The 15,026-nt window shown below is 46.9% G+C and overlaps 4 protein-coding genes across 4 annotated transcripts; 2 read left to right on the top strand and 2 right to left on the bottom strand.

Annotated features, from left to right (window-relative positions):
• Positions 1–73: 73 nt before the first annotated feature.
• GGS22DRAFT_43171 (uncharacterized protein) lies at positions 74–6,434 on the bottom strand. Its single transcript, XM_047967077.1, has 4 exons — positions 6,345–6,434; positions 6,064–6,284; positions 1,951–6,005; positions 74–1,901 (listed from the first exon to the last, which is right to left on the bottom strand). Exons 2-4 carry the CDS (start codon positions 6,064–6,066, stop codon positions 248–250), a joined length of 5,712 nt encoding a protein of 1,903 aa, XP_047816829.1. The 5' UTR covers positions 6,067–6,284; positions 6,345–6,434; the 3' UTR covers positions 74–247.
• A 272-nt stretch (positions 6,435–6,706) lies between these two features.
• GGS22DRAFT_169228 (chaps-domain-containing protein) lies at positions 6,707–9,545 on the top strand. The gene is made up of 5 exons (XM_047962286.1): positions 6,707–7,091; positions 7,162–7,288; positions 7,345–7,756; positions 7,810–8,801; positions 8,870–9,545. The coding sequence occupies exons 1-5, from the start codon at positions 7,069–7,071 to the stop codon at positions 9,410–9,412; spliced, it is 2,097 nt and encodes a 698-aa protein (XP_047816828.1). The 5' UTR covers positions 6,707–7,068; the 3' UTR covers positions 9,413–9,545.
• A 770-nt stretch (positions 9,546–10,315) lies between these two features.
• GGS22DRAFT_169227 (mitochondrial carrier) lies at positions 10,316–11,689 on the top strand. Its single transcript, XM_047962285.1, has 2 exons — positions 10,316–10,418; positions 10,552–11,689. Exons 1-2 carry the CDS (start codon positions 10,386–10,388, stop codon positions 11,524–11,526), a joined length of 1,008 nt encoding a protein of 335 aa, XP_047816827.1. The 5' UTR covers positions 10,316–10,385; the 3' UTR covers positions 11,527–11,689.
• On the bottom strand, positions 11,601–12,816 carry GGS22DRAFT_190967 (uncharacterized protein; the record flags this gene model as incomplete). The annotated part of the gene is made up of 3 exons (XM_047965061.1): positions 11,601–11,939; positions 12,019–12,321; positions 12,400–12,816. 3 exons carry the CDS (start codon positions 12,814–12,816, stop codon positions 11,601–11,603), a joined length of 1,059 nt encoding a protein of 352 aa, XP_047816826.1.
• Positions 12,817–15,026: the final 2,210 nt, after the last annotated feature.

Raw genomic sequence — 15,026 nt, 5'->3', positions numbered from 1 at the left:
CTCAATAAGTAGCTAAGAAGTACTTAGATAAAGTCTAGAAAATGGATAGAAAATATGCTCTCTGGGAATCTAAACTACCGGTAATTGTTGTCTACACCAGAACTCCCTCAACCCATAGCCCAGATGGTTTTGCTTTGCCCGATACAACGCCGATCATACGTCTAGTCGGTAGCTGAGTGACATGTAGTAGAATCCATAGAGGGAATGAACTCTAGTCTATCAGCTTTTGTGAAATCTTTGTAGTCGTCTACTCGGGCTCATCTGCCTCATCATCATCATCTTCTACTTCCTCTTCCACCTCCTCAACCGAAGTGCCGGCAGCATTGGAATCTTCGCTGTCAGTATCCTCGATTCCAGAATTAGTACTCCTCTTCGTCAAGTTTGGGAACATCAACTGTTGAGCTTCGTCCTCATCTAGGACGTCCTCTGGCGGTGCATCGCTGAGGTCACTTTCATCGTCGGCTGAATCGTGGACGCTTCCAGGAGCTGAGCTCATATCCGCCTCGGCTTCCTCATCTTTCATTTCCGTGTCTTCGTCAGCTGCTCCGTTATCACTCTGTAAATCGTCGTTCGCTTCACCCTCCTTCCCTTCCTCCGCAGCAGGTGTCTTGCCGCTAGAGACAGAACCGCGAGACTTGGTGCTAGTGGGTTTCGGACCTTCTTGGACACGTAGGGCTGCTTGTTCCGCCTTGCGGAGAATATCGGCTCTCCTAATGCCTATTTTACGAGGCCGTTGCACCCCTTCAGTGTTCGCCGGGGCCGAATCCCCAGCACCGCCCTCTGTGCCCGAGTTTTCGTGGGATTGCGGATTCAAGAGGTTGCTTAACGGATTGGAGGACTTGGATTCTAACGCCTTTTCGGATTGTCGAACTTCCTCGCGAACACGTGCTTGCTCTCTCTCAGCAATCAGAGCTGATATGGCGGGACCTGGCAAAGACTTCCCTATTTCATTATACAGCGCCGTGTAACAGTCGGTTACCAAATCATCAATAGCGCCCGCCTTCATGAATCCGGCATTGAGTTTTTTTAATTCAATGGTCTCCCGTAATGCACTAAGCGTAGGGTGGGCCAAGGATGGGTCGGAAGACCAGTCGCTGATCCGGGAGGCGATGATGTCGAATTCTTCGGGACTTATTGCCTTGAAATCATCTTCAAGTACCGGTAAGATCTGATACGTTTGTCGGATAAGTCGCAGATATGAAATGCAACAAGTCTGCCAAAGATCGCTGAAGTGATAGAAGTCTGCGCCTTTCTTACGTAAGCGACGTAGTAAAGCTTCGAAATTCGGTCTGTCTTTTAGGACAATTAAGAGTTTGACGGCGAATCGAACATATTGTTCGGTATAGACATGGTGTCTACCCGGCCGCTCTGCGTCGCATTTCCAAACGTTCATCACCATCGTCTTGGTCAGCATCGACTCCCTGAGAACGCCAAAAGCAGCCATTGCGTGGACGAAGCCTTGCTCTTCGGAATTCTCGTCAAACAAGATTCTGGCATGCCGCATGATAATTCGATGTTGCCAATTAGACCTATCTTTCTCTCGCAGATGGCTGAGTGTCTCGATGACATACGGCTCCCAGTCTTCTAAATCATTAATATCAACATGTTCCCCATCCTGAATAGCGTATGGCTGGCGTTGGAGTACATCGGCTGCTTCTTGTGGCGTTATGTCTCCTCGCATGACAAGCTTATGCAAAATCGACACGATTTTGTAGTGGGGCTCTAGGATAGGGTCCTGTCCATGACGCGGTTTTGGTAGTGCAGACACAACCTCGACCGCTCTCTCGAGGGCGTTGATGACGGCCCGCATCGTTGGTCGGTCTCGTCTGTCTCTATGATCGAGGGAGGTTGGTGGTTTTTGGTACATTTTCCATATACATTTGGCCACCATATACGGATTCCTATAGCTGTTAGATCGCCTGTGTAGCATCCGATTGTTGTTTCACTCACTGCCATTGTTTTGGTTTGACTTCCATAGCCTTTCTGAACAGCCTAGCTGCATACTTCCATACTTTATAATCTTCCATTTGCGAATGAAGATCTTTCGATTCGACACCAGATTCGAGGATGACAAATCGTTTATGCTCCGAATGATGAAACGGTTCCATCGCAAATGGTTCACGGCTGGAAGCATACATCCGCATACCAAACTTATGGTATAGGTCATGTATATCCTCAGTACACTCTCCAAGCGCCTCCGGTGGTGCATTCCGAGATTGCGATAGCGCGAGAGTATAACAGTGTATTGCACTCCGTTGGTACTTAATTAGTTCTGCTCTCTCCTTATTCATCTTGTCAGCTGTCCAAAGTACGGATTCATCAAGCTCGTAGTCGAAGCACTCGGCGAGCCTAAACCATGCATCCCATTGATCGGGTGTGAACTGTAGTTGCTGGCGTAAGAACGTGGCGCCGATACGAAGGTCGTCAGTAGCGCCTGGTGTCTGCCTCCTGTTGAGATCCACGCCCTTAAACTTGGTGAATGCAATCATTCCTAGAAGAAAGAACCATCTGTGTTTGGCCAAGGCGCTATCCGGAGTGTTAACGGTAACTGCGTCGATCGATATGTTACCTTTGAGGGCTTCGTACAGGCGGAGTGGTGGGATAGGTCTCTGCAGGGTTTGATTAAAAATCCGCAGATTTTGTATAAATTGTTGATTTGATTTGGTTTGCCCAATGGCCTGTTGCATGTGTTCGATTGTTGTTTTGAGGTCTGACTTCAGCAGATCTTTCATCGGCATACGGTTAGCAAGGACGGATACTCTCTCAACAAGTGCGGTTGTATTGCGTCGCTCGAGCTTTTCAGGGGGACACCCATGGTCTTGTACTTCGCTAAGGCCAACACCGAGTTTCAAGCCATAAAGATCGTAGAGTACTTGGCCGAGGTAATCCTCCCAGTTGTCTATGAGGTTCTGCTTCAATAATTCCACCCGCATCATCTTGAGGAAAATTTTGTTAGACGATTTGCAAAATTTCCTGAGGCCTAGGACTTGATGAATTGCCGCTAGATAATCAGCAAGGTCATTGTCCGGCGTAGTAAACCCTGATTTGTTCTGTGCCATGCCAGACTTGAGCATTGTATACAACAGAGACCAGTTCCTAACTTGCATCTCTCGGAGTTTGGTCAAGAAAGACTGAAAAGTCGCGCCACTTGAAACATGCTGGTTCATGCCAACACGGACCTCATCTTCATACATGCACGATACATGTAGCATACAGGATAATTTTACCAAGGTCGAAATACTAGACCTAAGGTGTTCGTCGTCAATGATGTCAAAAGCTTTGGGGTCGTTGAGTGCCATCGAAAGCGCCTGTATCAATAACTCGTCTAGAAACCTGAGCATCTTTAGGAATAGAGGGCGACGTGATTCAGTAGACATAGTCAAATACGACTCCTGTTCGAAATCGGTAATAACCATCTCAATACTCTTCAAAAGACACGAAAATTGCTTGGTCGTATAGTCGATAGCACTATATGCATCTCCCAGTCGCGTCCATAAAAATAATCTTAGTTCTGTGCTTGTGCCTAGCAAGAACTTCCAAAGATCCCGTAGACCCTGGTTCGCGGTCTGGGAAATCGGTAACCCAGTGGGATTAGCTGCCAAGGCGTCAGGGTCTTCATCTACCACCATAGTCTCAGACGTTGTGGAGGTGGCTATTGCTACACAAACAGAGGAAGGATTAAGGACCGGCTCCAAACTTTCGATTACAGAGACGGGGTCGCTGAGGTCGTTTTGGAATAGGCCGAGGAAGAAGTCCATAGTTGTGAGTTTGGATATCTCCCTATCAGCTGCATGAGCTGAGACTTCTGGCATGATCGCATTATTTGGAAGTCGTATGTCGACGATTTCCGGTTCCTCGACAAGTCTGTCTCGGAGACTCTTCCAGCATTGGAGAATGTGGTCCCTTGATACACCCTCTGTCAATGTAACAGCAAAAACAGCGGACCATAGAAACCGGGCGGATAGTGAAGCGTCCGCGCCCTCCGGACGATCTCGACTCATCCGCGAAGCAAATGTGAACCATCGGCCTAGTCTCCCTTTAGTTTCGACGCGGATAGCAAAATCCACGGCACTGTTGGGGTTTGTTATCCGTTCGTAGACGTCTAGATGCAGCTCAAATAGCATCTGAACTATTTGGTCGATCATAGCCAATGTCTGATGGGGGTCCTGAGATGAAGTAAGGTATTTAAGTTCGTACTGCACTCGGTTCCATATGTCTTCATCGAGATGGCTAATCACTTGGACAACGGCAGTCTTCGTGGAATCCGACCATTTGCTCGTAAGATATGTCTCGCACACATGGCTCACCCACTCAAAGGCAACATCTTGGATTGATATCCAATTGTCATTAACCTTTTGGGAGAAAGCTTTCAGACCCTTTGTTTCGTGGAACATAGGCGTAGCCCGTTTATTCTGAGATCCGGGCTTCGAGTGCTCAAGAAAGGATGAAAAGCCGATAGGTGAGGCCTCCTTCTTGTTCAGGACTACCCTCGTGCTCTCTTCATTAAACTTAATCAACGAATCGCGCAGATCAACCATAGCCGGCCGTTCAAGTTTGGCAGTACGGGTAGACGACGCACAAGAGTCGAGGACTTCAGCTAACCGATCAAAGGTATCGCGATCAGTAACACCCAAGTTCTCTACCATATTACGCGTCATCTGGAAGAGATTCTGATCGGCGGCTTGGAATGGCTGTAACTGTGTGGCATATTGCGTGTTCGTGTCCATAACCTCACCAGCGGTCTCACGGCGTCGAATTCGCTTGCTCCTCTTCTGATCTACCACTTCTTCGTCAACTCCGTCGGGTAGTCCAGCTGTGGACTGTGATCGCTTTCGAGAGAGGACCGAGACACTGCGTTCGGCCCGCGCGTCTTCTAAGATGTTCCCATTGTCAGCGCCACACTCTTTCATAGAATCACTTTGGTCATCTTTGGATGACGCTGCCGGCTTGTTGTCTGGGGCCGGTTGTGCAGCGGCAGTCTCATTGGATAAATCTAGCTTTGGCCTTTCAACAAGCATTTGGATATCGTCCTGAGTCTCAGGTATGTCGGGAAGGTTCAACGTGACAGCTTCCCCAGGTATCCCCCCAGTCGCGACCGAGTGTACAAGTGACATGCCTAGATCAGCCCATGAAGCTACGGGGACGTTGATAATAAGTCGTTGAAGTTTCTGCTCACCCGCTGCTAACAAGCGCTTTGGCGGCGCAGACAAGTCGGTAAGTTCCGGGAGGAATGGGAAAGGGTCGAGATATTTCATTAGACGGCCGGATACTGATTTCTTAAGAAATGGTATCATAATTGGATGCGACAATGCGAGATCGTCGGATAAAACATTCAATAGCTTCTTCAGCTGTTCACCTGCGAATCCCTCCGCGAGGGAGGGTGGCTCAACTTCCTCGACGGCCGGATCATCGTCAAGTTCAATAGCAGCTTCGAGGCAATATCGACTAATTCTCCTGCTGTTTAGAAACGCGGCAACACGCGCAGCTCTTCTCCAAAGCTCAGCATCTGACGGATCGAAATCCAGGGCCGAACTAAATTCGTAGAGCGCCTTCTGAGCGCTTGCAAGGACCTGTTTGTCTTCCAGCACAGCTTTTGCATCACCTCCCACTTTGGCCAGATATCTAATATTGTCAAGCGCAAACTGGCCATGGTTTTTATATGCAAGGTATAGGGTCTGTGGTAGACTACTGCCACTACCGTCGATGTCGCCTTGGGTGTCGTCGAGTGGCTGCGCAAAGGGTACATCGACGCCAAGATGGCGATGATCGGACTGTCGTTCGGCGCGTTCGAAGTCGGTCGCGCTCTCGGGAAATCGGAAGATATCCGATTCGAATAACGACTCATATGCTAGGGTAGCATCTTCATAATTCTTGGGGCCTTGTGCATGAAGCTTAAGGGCTGTTTGGAAGCGTTTCAGGGCCTCGTCGATTTGGATTTCGCGAGTATTATCGACCTCCTCGTCGATATTCTCCTCGGGTTCGACATTTATAGAAGAAAAGGCTGGCTATTTACGTTATTAGTGTCAAAGGGTATATCGGGGATTAACAAGTTAAGTATCGTACCATCTTGTAGACGAGTGTCTCTTGCGCCTCCCGCAGTCGCTACAACTAACAATTGCTACGAGTGGATAAATCGCATAATGATTTGGCGATGAAATCCAAAGTGGGGGCAATGTTAGTTCGTATGTCATTCATTAATTATCGAGGGTACGTAGTAGAAGAGTATGAAAGTATTGAATTGTTGGCGATATATCGGTTTAAGTTGTGTTGATTCCGAGGTCAGTCTGTGTAGTTAGTAATTAGTAGGTAGGTGGCAATTAGACATTAGATAATCTAATACATACCTAGGTACTAGGTAGGTACTAGGTAGTGTGTATATCTAGGGTGTAGCTACCCGCGTAGAAATTCTCGGAGACGCGAATCATCCATTAAACTAAATCATAGGCACAAGGCTGAAAAGGAAGCAGGGGTCGGATAACTCCAGCTTCAATTATGTACATACATAATAATTACCATTTAAATGTTTAGGAAGGTCCCCATAATATGTACCTAGAGCCCTGGAGTTAATGCAAGGCTAGGCCCTAGGCCTGTAACGTGGAACAAAAGAAACAGGGGAGGTACATCCAGAACGCCTTACCTCTTTAAGATAATTTCTAGTTACAAAACATTAAGGCCTCGCTATAACGATCAAAGTATCGCTATAGTCAAAAGATTGATGGCCTGTGCGTGTCAAATCTAGGAAATTCGTCAATCCAGATTCCAGACACATCCAAACACGAAGCTCCGCCGTCTCTAGACCCCGTCATACTGTATTAATCATATCATACTGCATCGAAATCATACCTACCGACCAAGGTATAGACGGATGTGTGCACTTCATACGTTCGACGCGCAACCTTTTCCTCGTTGGCGCCATACGCTCGTTTGATGCTTTCTATACTATGTTCCTGCGAATTCGATCTGATTGTCGTTAATAACCCAAGCAATATTGAAGTATAAAAGAACAGATCACAGATCATAGATCACCAACTCAGGTACTCTTTCGAACCAAATTCTGCTACCGCAGCGATGCCTCCACCGGCGGTCCCAGAGTAAGATATCCACCTCTCCCAATTATCTATATAGTGAGTATTGCAGTTCCCGGTTAACAATCTCGATTAGAATCTCAGAGGAGGTTTTGCATGAATCAATCGATGCTCGTACAGAGACTTTAGCATCATTGCGCGAACTTGGTCCTCCTGATTTAGTTCATCTCTTAAAACAGAACCTGAGGAATACCGGGAAACAGGTACGCTATCTACACGAACCACTGCCAGAAAGTCTGTGCTAAAGATCTATACCCAGACAGGAGTATATCACCATGTTACCGGTGTCGACGCATCTTCCTCAGCCAGTCTCGCCGCCTACATAAACACACTCACATACAAGGAACATGGCCAAGTCGCCACACACAAGATCGTAGAAGGCCTATACTGCTGTTACAATGCCTTCTCTAGATTCGATATGCGCGTTCACGTTACCATTCCCGGTACTGTCGAGGCTTATTGTGTTGACGAAAGGGGGGAGAAGCGAAAGGCGACAGACGAGCTATGGCTTGAAACATACCTCTGCAGTGTTTTACGTGCTTATTCGTACGCCGACGATGGAAGCGGCGAGACCATCAGGAAGATCATGGGTGTCAGGCGCTTCAACCCCGTCACTAACACGGAGACCGAGCATCGTTTTCTAAGCGCCGCCGAAAGTCTCTTCTTCAGGGGTGCGTAAATGCCCAACACGGTAGCCTAGAGATAGCATACTAATCTTGACTAGGATGGCAACTTGGCTCTGATTCCGTAGTTCAGGTTCCGAATAATGTATCGAATCACCTAACCGCAGGTCTACTCAAATACTTCCATACGACCGGACGTTTCGCTTCGGCCATCAACCTCTTCGAGAAATTAAGAACGCAGAACGTCGAGGTATCTTCCCTCCTTGCCAAGGTCTTATTCATGGGCAACGAGGAAGTGCAAGGTGTGCGCATACTATACCAAGCGCTTAAGGACTCCCCAATGGATTATGTCATGCTCGACGCGCAGGCTGATTTCCTACTTAAAAAGGCACTAGCGGCCGAAATCCCCGCGCAAAAGGAGGAGAGACTCAAGATGGCCTTGGGCTGTGCTGATCGCAGCACCATTGCTGCGCCAAGCGAATTTGGCACCTGGGCAAGGTTAGCGCAAGTCTACGTTGCCATGGAGGATTGGGAAAACGCACTCACGATCCTTAACTCGTGTCCAATGTTCACTTACCAGGATAAAGATGCCCCCGTTATGCCAGAGCCGAAGGACGTCTATCTCCCTACTTTGCCCGAGACACGTCTTGAAGAGATCGACAGCGAACCTGAATCACGATATTCTGAACAAGTGGATCCCAGCTTGCTCAATCTTCGCGCTGCGTCGTATCGTGGTACTTTCAAGTTAGCTTACGGTATCCTCACGGAGATGACTGCAAAGATTGGCTGGGACCAGCTCCTCAAAATACGAAGTAATGTCTTCGTCATGGAAGATGAATATCGAGTCGAAAAGCAGGATCCTGTCACACAACCTCCGTCGGCGATGCGAAACCCAAGCACTGATGGATTACGCGGTACTCCGGAGCCTACGACGAACGGTGAGCATACCGATGAAGAGGATGAAGATGGGAAAAGTGCAGTCGACGCCGATTCGACAGCGCCTACCCTAACGAATGGACATGGAGAAGCGAGCAGTGTAGAAAAACCAACCCATACTATTGATCCTGGTGAGGTTAAAGCAGATGGTGATACCGTAAGTATCCTCAGATTTCCCCTAGTTTCGAAAAAATAAATCGAAATCGGTGCTAAACAAATCCACAGAGCGCCACTACTGACGAACATCTCTCACGATTGAACAATAAGCGCTTATGTGAGAGATGGTTAGATAGTCTCTTCATGGTATTATACGAGGATTTGCGCGTATACACGATATGGAGAACGCAGATGGCGCAATACAGAGCACAGTCGATGCAGTACAAAAAGTCGGCCGAGGAATGGGAAATCCTCGGTGCCCTAGCAGAACGTCTCCAGCATCACGATGAAGCAGTGGAGGCGTATCGAGCATGCCTCGCTGCGCGATTCAGCCCGAAAGCGCTATCCGGCATTCTACGCGCTTTCGAGAAACAGAAGAACACTCGAGATACCGTGGCTGCCGTCATCCGTCTTGTGACGTGGCAGTACCGCTGGTACTCGGAGTTTTCTCCCGAACTCCTTCACACGATACGAGCACTTATCGAGGAAGAAGGCGCGGTCAAAGTTCGATCCATCATTCAAGCGACAAGTCTACCGCAGAATGTATTAGATTTAACTCACCATTACGCCGCATTGTGTGCTACGTTTAGGAGCAGCGGTACGGATGGTTGAGATTATAAAGAGGGGATATCTTTAAGGGTGAAAGTGGTGTGCCTTCATGATATCCATATGTTTATGCGTATTCGGCGTAAAAAACGAAACCATTAATACAAGATACTCGTGCCAGTCTTACGAGATGTCAAAATTTACCGATATTTCCCAGCCGTGTCGTCGACAAATAATCTTAAAATATTTAGAACACTTACTAACCAACTAACCAACTACCCAGTTCTTAGCAATTCAGCCGCCGTGCGCTTTTTAAACTACCTAGTAAGAATAGTTAATATTATGGCGTATCAATCTCGGCTTAGGCGCACCCAACCTTTTCTCATACCGATAATACCCGTATAAATGTTTTCAATTGGAAATAAAATGGATTAGCGCAGGAGGGAGGATTACCATCGGTGCTAATCGGAGCAAAACCAATCAGCCATATTTCGTCCGGATATTCAACGTAGTATCCCGGGATATGGTCTAGTTCTTGTAGGTCATCGTTTATGATATATGCGAAGTTATGGATAATACACCTAGTTTTCTTTGTTCCTATTCTTATCTATTTTTACCAGCGTCTTCTTATCATCCACGCACAGCAATCCATATGGTTATGTCATGGAGTGGGACAATATTCAGGTAGGTACCTACCTAGGTATTCAATCGAAATATTCTATGAAGGGTATGTATCCTATTCATAACGAATAACAACATAGGTACCTAGGTAAATAACAAACGTCATTCTGACATGACCTTCGTTGCATTTCGAGTTATGCGTCATACACAATCGTTATGGATGTCATTAGGGTCTCATAGGTACCCTAGGTAGGTACCTATCAACCCAGGGGTTCCACTACATAGTACATACTGTACCTAGATCGTGCATAATCTTATCAATCTCATCAATTCCCATGTCCAGACCGGAAACGAGGGAGCGAAAGACTTCACATTACAAAACTTCCCGAGGTTTCCAGGCTGCTGGTGAGTAGCCAAAATGAGCGGTAGTTCAAATCTCGATGTTATGCTGGTAAGAATTTTTATATCCAATCCAAGTTCCTTTTATTGTGCTTTTTTTTCTTTTTTGAAAATTACCCAACCCTCTTCCATAAAGTGAAAAGCCGAGGTCATGTATTAATTCTTATTCTATTCGATGCTCCTAGGCCGGCGGTGGGGCAGCATTCGTCGTGGACTTGATCGTCTACCCATTGGACACTCTCAAAACCCGGCAGCAGAGTCGTGATTTTGTCAATACTTTCGCCGACCCGTCCACTAAAACGAAGTTGCCGTCAAGGCAGCTTTTTAAGGGCCTATACCAAGGCCTTGGGATAGTCATAGTCGCCACATTACCAGCTGCGGGGACTTTCTTCACGACTTACGAAACGGTGAAGACCTTCATCAGCCGACATGGCGTGCCATTGGGCCTCCCACAACCTCTCGTACATTCCGCCGCATCGGCTATTGCGGAGTGTGCGTCATGTTTAGTGCTCACCCCTTCCGAAGTTGTGAAGCAAAATGCGCAGATGTTGCAGCAGCACGCCGGTGCCTCACGAGGATCTGCCTCGCTTCAAGCCTTGAGGCAGCTAGGTGGCGCCGGCGCCGGACCGAAACTGCTCTCTGGTTACACCGCGCTTGTGGCCAGAAACTTACCCTTTACGGCTATTCAATTTCCCATTTTTGAATTCTTGCGAGCGCGGATCTGGGGGCAGCGGTCCGGCGTTTCCCGGAATGGTACCGGATTCGACACGAGAGAGAAGGATAGTTTGCTTGAAACCGGCGTCATCACCGGGACGAGCGCGGGGTTGGCAGGCAGCTTCGCGGCTGTGATAACGACGCCTATGGATGTAGTAAAGACACGAATGATGTTATTCGCTGGAAATGATCGAGATGTGAGGCAGGGTGCTCACGATCGGATAAGCTCACCACGCGATACAAGCAAATACAACTCACGGGGTGGATTCGCAATAGCGCGCGAAGTTATTGCTGAGAGGGGTATCTCTGGACTCTTTAGAGGAGCAGCTCTTCGGGCCGTCTGGACAGCAGTTGGCAGCGGTCTCTATTTAGGGACGTACGAAGTCGCAAAGGTTTGGCTAGCAAGGAGAAAGGGGTATGATATTGATGATAAGAGCTTCCTTTGACTAATCCCAACATAAATCCGCAATCATTCTCAAATTCTTGCAGCCATTTCGCCTGCATATATACACCTTGGCACCTATCTGCCGTCCGAAATATACACCATCCTAAATGTTCCTGCAGCATCTCCAGAAGTTGACATCATAGGCTGGCAGAAATTGATTCCCTTAAGTATCTTTTCTTCCCCATCCTGATCTTTACCACAACTCACATCACCTTTCCAGCAGTTATACTGTGGTGTGAAGGAGTAAAATGCGAATGTTCCCGGCACCTGCCTTGACCCTTCTGACGACGTTGTGATATTGCCTACCGTTAAAGCAGTCCCCGTCTCGTCCATAAAGCTCTGCGCAATGCTTGTAGTAATATCCACGTTCGACTTGGCGTCTGCGAGAAAATCGACACCGGATGTGAAGCCCACCTGTACAGATTTCATACGTCAGCAACCGTCTTTGATTTTTTTTCTATGATTTCACACATAGGGATCCTAGTGAACATACTTCGACCCCTGTTTGGGTAGTCCAGGTGTATGATCTAAAATACGACACTGCCGTGCTAAATGATTGACTCTCGGATACTGAATGTGTGCATGCAGGCGGAGCTTCGCAACCTTGTGCTCTTGTAACGCCAATTTGAGGGCCATCTTCAACGGTAGGCGTAGAAGAATACGAATTTATAAGTGAGCACTTTGGAGCCTCACCAGTCGCAGTATTTTGGGGGTTGGCGGCAGGTTTCTTCTCGATTTCTGCGATGGCACAATCGTCGTGGCCACAGCAAAAGCTAGTAATCAAGCTATCTCCCGGCTTTTTTTCGCACTCTGTCAGCACGTCTTCGTAGATATAGTATAATATTCGAGGGAGTATCAGTAATTTTTTACTTACTCTAAGAGCTGAATAATAGCAACCTTCCCTATCCGCTCTTATGATCTCGTCCCCGGGTAACTTGTTGAGAACTTGCCATCCTCGTGGGGAATCTTTCATTATAATATACTGGCAAGTCGGATCTGCTTCCTGTAGTTTCCACCACACGACCTGGATTGGCTGTTGGTCTAAAGTGTGGTTTGTTTTTGCCGCCTCGGAAAATGTTAGATTCTCGTAGTAGTGACCTCCCGCATGACTATCCCAATCTTTGATCGAGTAGTCCGTCCGAAGTGTACTGTCTGGAACTGGCACCCCATCGCTCCAAATATCAAGTTTTTGATCTTGGCAGTTGAAATCACCGTATGCAACAAAGTCTCCAGCAGCAGTTATATATGTAGGATATAACAGAATGACAGAAAGGAGATGAATTAAAGACATCATATTAGGATTCTTCTGCAGGTATCTCATCAAATGAATCTTGTTTATGTGTGTAGGTCGTCTCAGGAGTTATGAAGTGCTGTGCTTTTTTATGGTAGAGATAGAGCGGGTGTCTTCTCTTCTTATATGCTTGTTCTCGCGCTCGGTTTTGTCATAGTATCAGCATTGCGGACACCGATGATATGATAGCTATGCCTATGAGCGCACACAACAAAGAAAAGTGGTTCTCTCCTATCTATTCTCATGGATAGGCCATACCGACGAGGCTATCTCTCCATAATTATCTTTGCTCTCTGGTATACTCCCCGGTGGATTGTTCTGACGATCTAGGCCATGGTATCCTAGCACGTGGCGTTCTCATATGGCACCTTCCAGATACAATCATGCTTCTACGGTATTCTAGAAAACAAGGATGGTGATTCGAAAAGCTAGTCCGTCTGTCCGTCAACCATAGATGTATCCACCGTAGATGGCCCACTGCTGAAAGAGGATATTGCTTCAACTCCCGCCTCGTGGTTTGCTACCCGCATTACCGGGTCTATGTCCCGGCATGATATCTCCGGTTTCCTACCTAGGTATCTAAGATGTAGGCAAGTTTCGAAATTATCAAAAGCAACAAATGAATTCCGTACCTACCACGAGCCCCTCATCACCTCAAATCGACGGTAAAGGTCGGTGCCAAGCAAGTCAGTACCTAAGAATTGACATACGTTCTCAAAACCTGGGGAAGAGCTCGGCTTTTCTTGTAGACGTCGCTACCACACGAAACTTGAAAATATAGGTACTCTAATCTATCGAAGACTAGCCCTACATTATTTACCGAGCATAATCATAGATCAAAGGCACCCGAATATCAATGAATTTAGTTTGTACCTAGTAGACCATAGCGTGGAAAATGATATGAACTCCTCCAGTGAATTCCACTTACATAAATCAAACGCATTTGGCCCCCAGGCTCTTATCTTCGATGTGGCACACTATAACCCCTCCAGTCCTGTGTTCAGGCTACAGCATAGCTTCATTACATGGCCCAGGAACATAGAAGCTACTACCTAGGTACCTATGATGTCTTCTTTGAGCACACTTGAGATAACAGCTGCTTGCTACGTACCATCTTGCATCTTTAGTTCAGACAGTAAATATGGATAACTTACGGGGCTGTGGAAGAGGGCCTGTGGGGCCATGTTCAAACTCTTGGTAACCAACAAAGACTCTTATAATAATGCTGACAAGACAGGAAGGCTGTAGAGGACATATGTGTTTATCATGTCAAAAGGGGTAACCCCTTATACCGATAGACAGGTACCTGACTGGATCATACGATTCGCGTTGTACAGCCTTGACTTAACTTCGGTGAAATTTTAAATAGCGATCTTTTCGTCTTTCAACATTAAAATATGGAGTAGGTATTGAAGGGTTCGGACTTGCCGGCCGAGTGACCCAACTTTAGTTATTATTTCCTACTGTGGAAAAGGTATGTTTGCATTACTCGATTAGGCCTGTTATCTCGACATGCCTTGTGACCTTGGAGACGCTAGATACTCTTTCTCGCCTAAAATAGATTTTAGGCACTTTTATAGTCTATTGTTTGCCTTAGGTATTACATAGCGGTGAACGAGAGATAAGGGTCATTCTCCTTTTTATTTAGAATTTTACGTCACCTTCCATACCTACCTGTCTTGCTGGACTTAGCCTCTCCCACGTGCGTGTGCAGCCTATTTGGATGGCCTCAAGCCTTCCCCGTGGGGTTACAATCTTAATGTCTAGGTAGATTCCCACTATACCTGAACGGTACTTCAATCAGCCCAATCAGCCCAAGTAAAGTATTGGTGGGTTTGAATGTAGCATTATGTTAGAATCAACTTGGAACACTAGCTTCTAAGACTTGTAAGCGGGGATTAAAAGTGTTTGTTCGAGGTTCCCTACATAGCGGTATCTGAAAGGACAATGAGCAATATCAGCTAGCCGGCTTGAAGATTTTTGAATCACCAGTCCTTGATAATTTGAAAAGGCTTAGAGAGAGAGAGAGAGAGAGAGAGAGAGATAGAGAGAGAGAGAGAGAGAGCAAGTGGCCAAAGAAGGGGTCGCTAATTCGACGATGATCCTCTTCACCGAATTGCTATAATTGAGGCATCACAGAGAACCCCGCATAAACTAGATATCAACTGACTTTGTCGTCAAAATCCATGACCGAGAGAGTTCTAATCAAC

This window comes from Annulohypoxylon maeteangense, assembly GCF_022496945.1.
Source record: "Annulohypoxylon maeteangense strain CBS 123835 unplaced genomic scaffold GGS22scaffold_14, whole genome shotgun sequence".
NCBI classification, from domain to species: domain Eukaryota; kingdom Fungi; phylum Ascomycota; class Sordariomycetes; order Xylariales; family Hypoxylaceae; genus Annulohypoxylon; species Annulohypoxylon maeteangense.
This window is presented reverse-complemented; position numbering and strand designations above follow the sequence as displayed.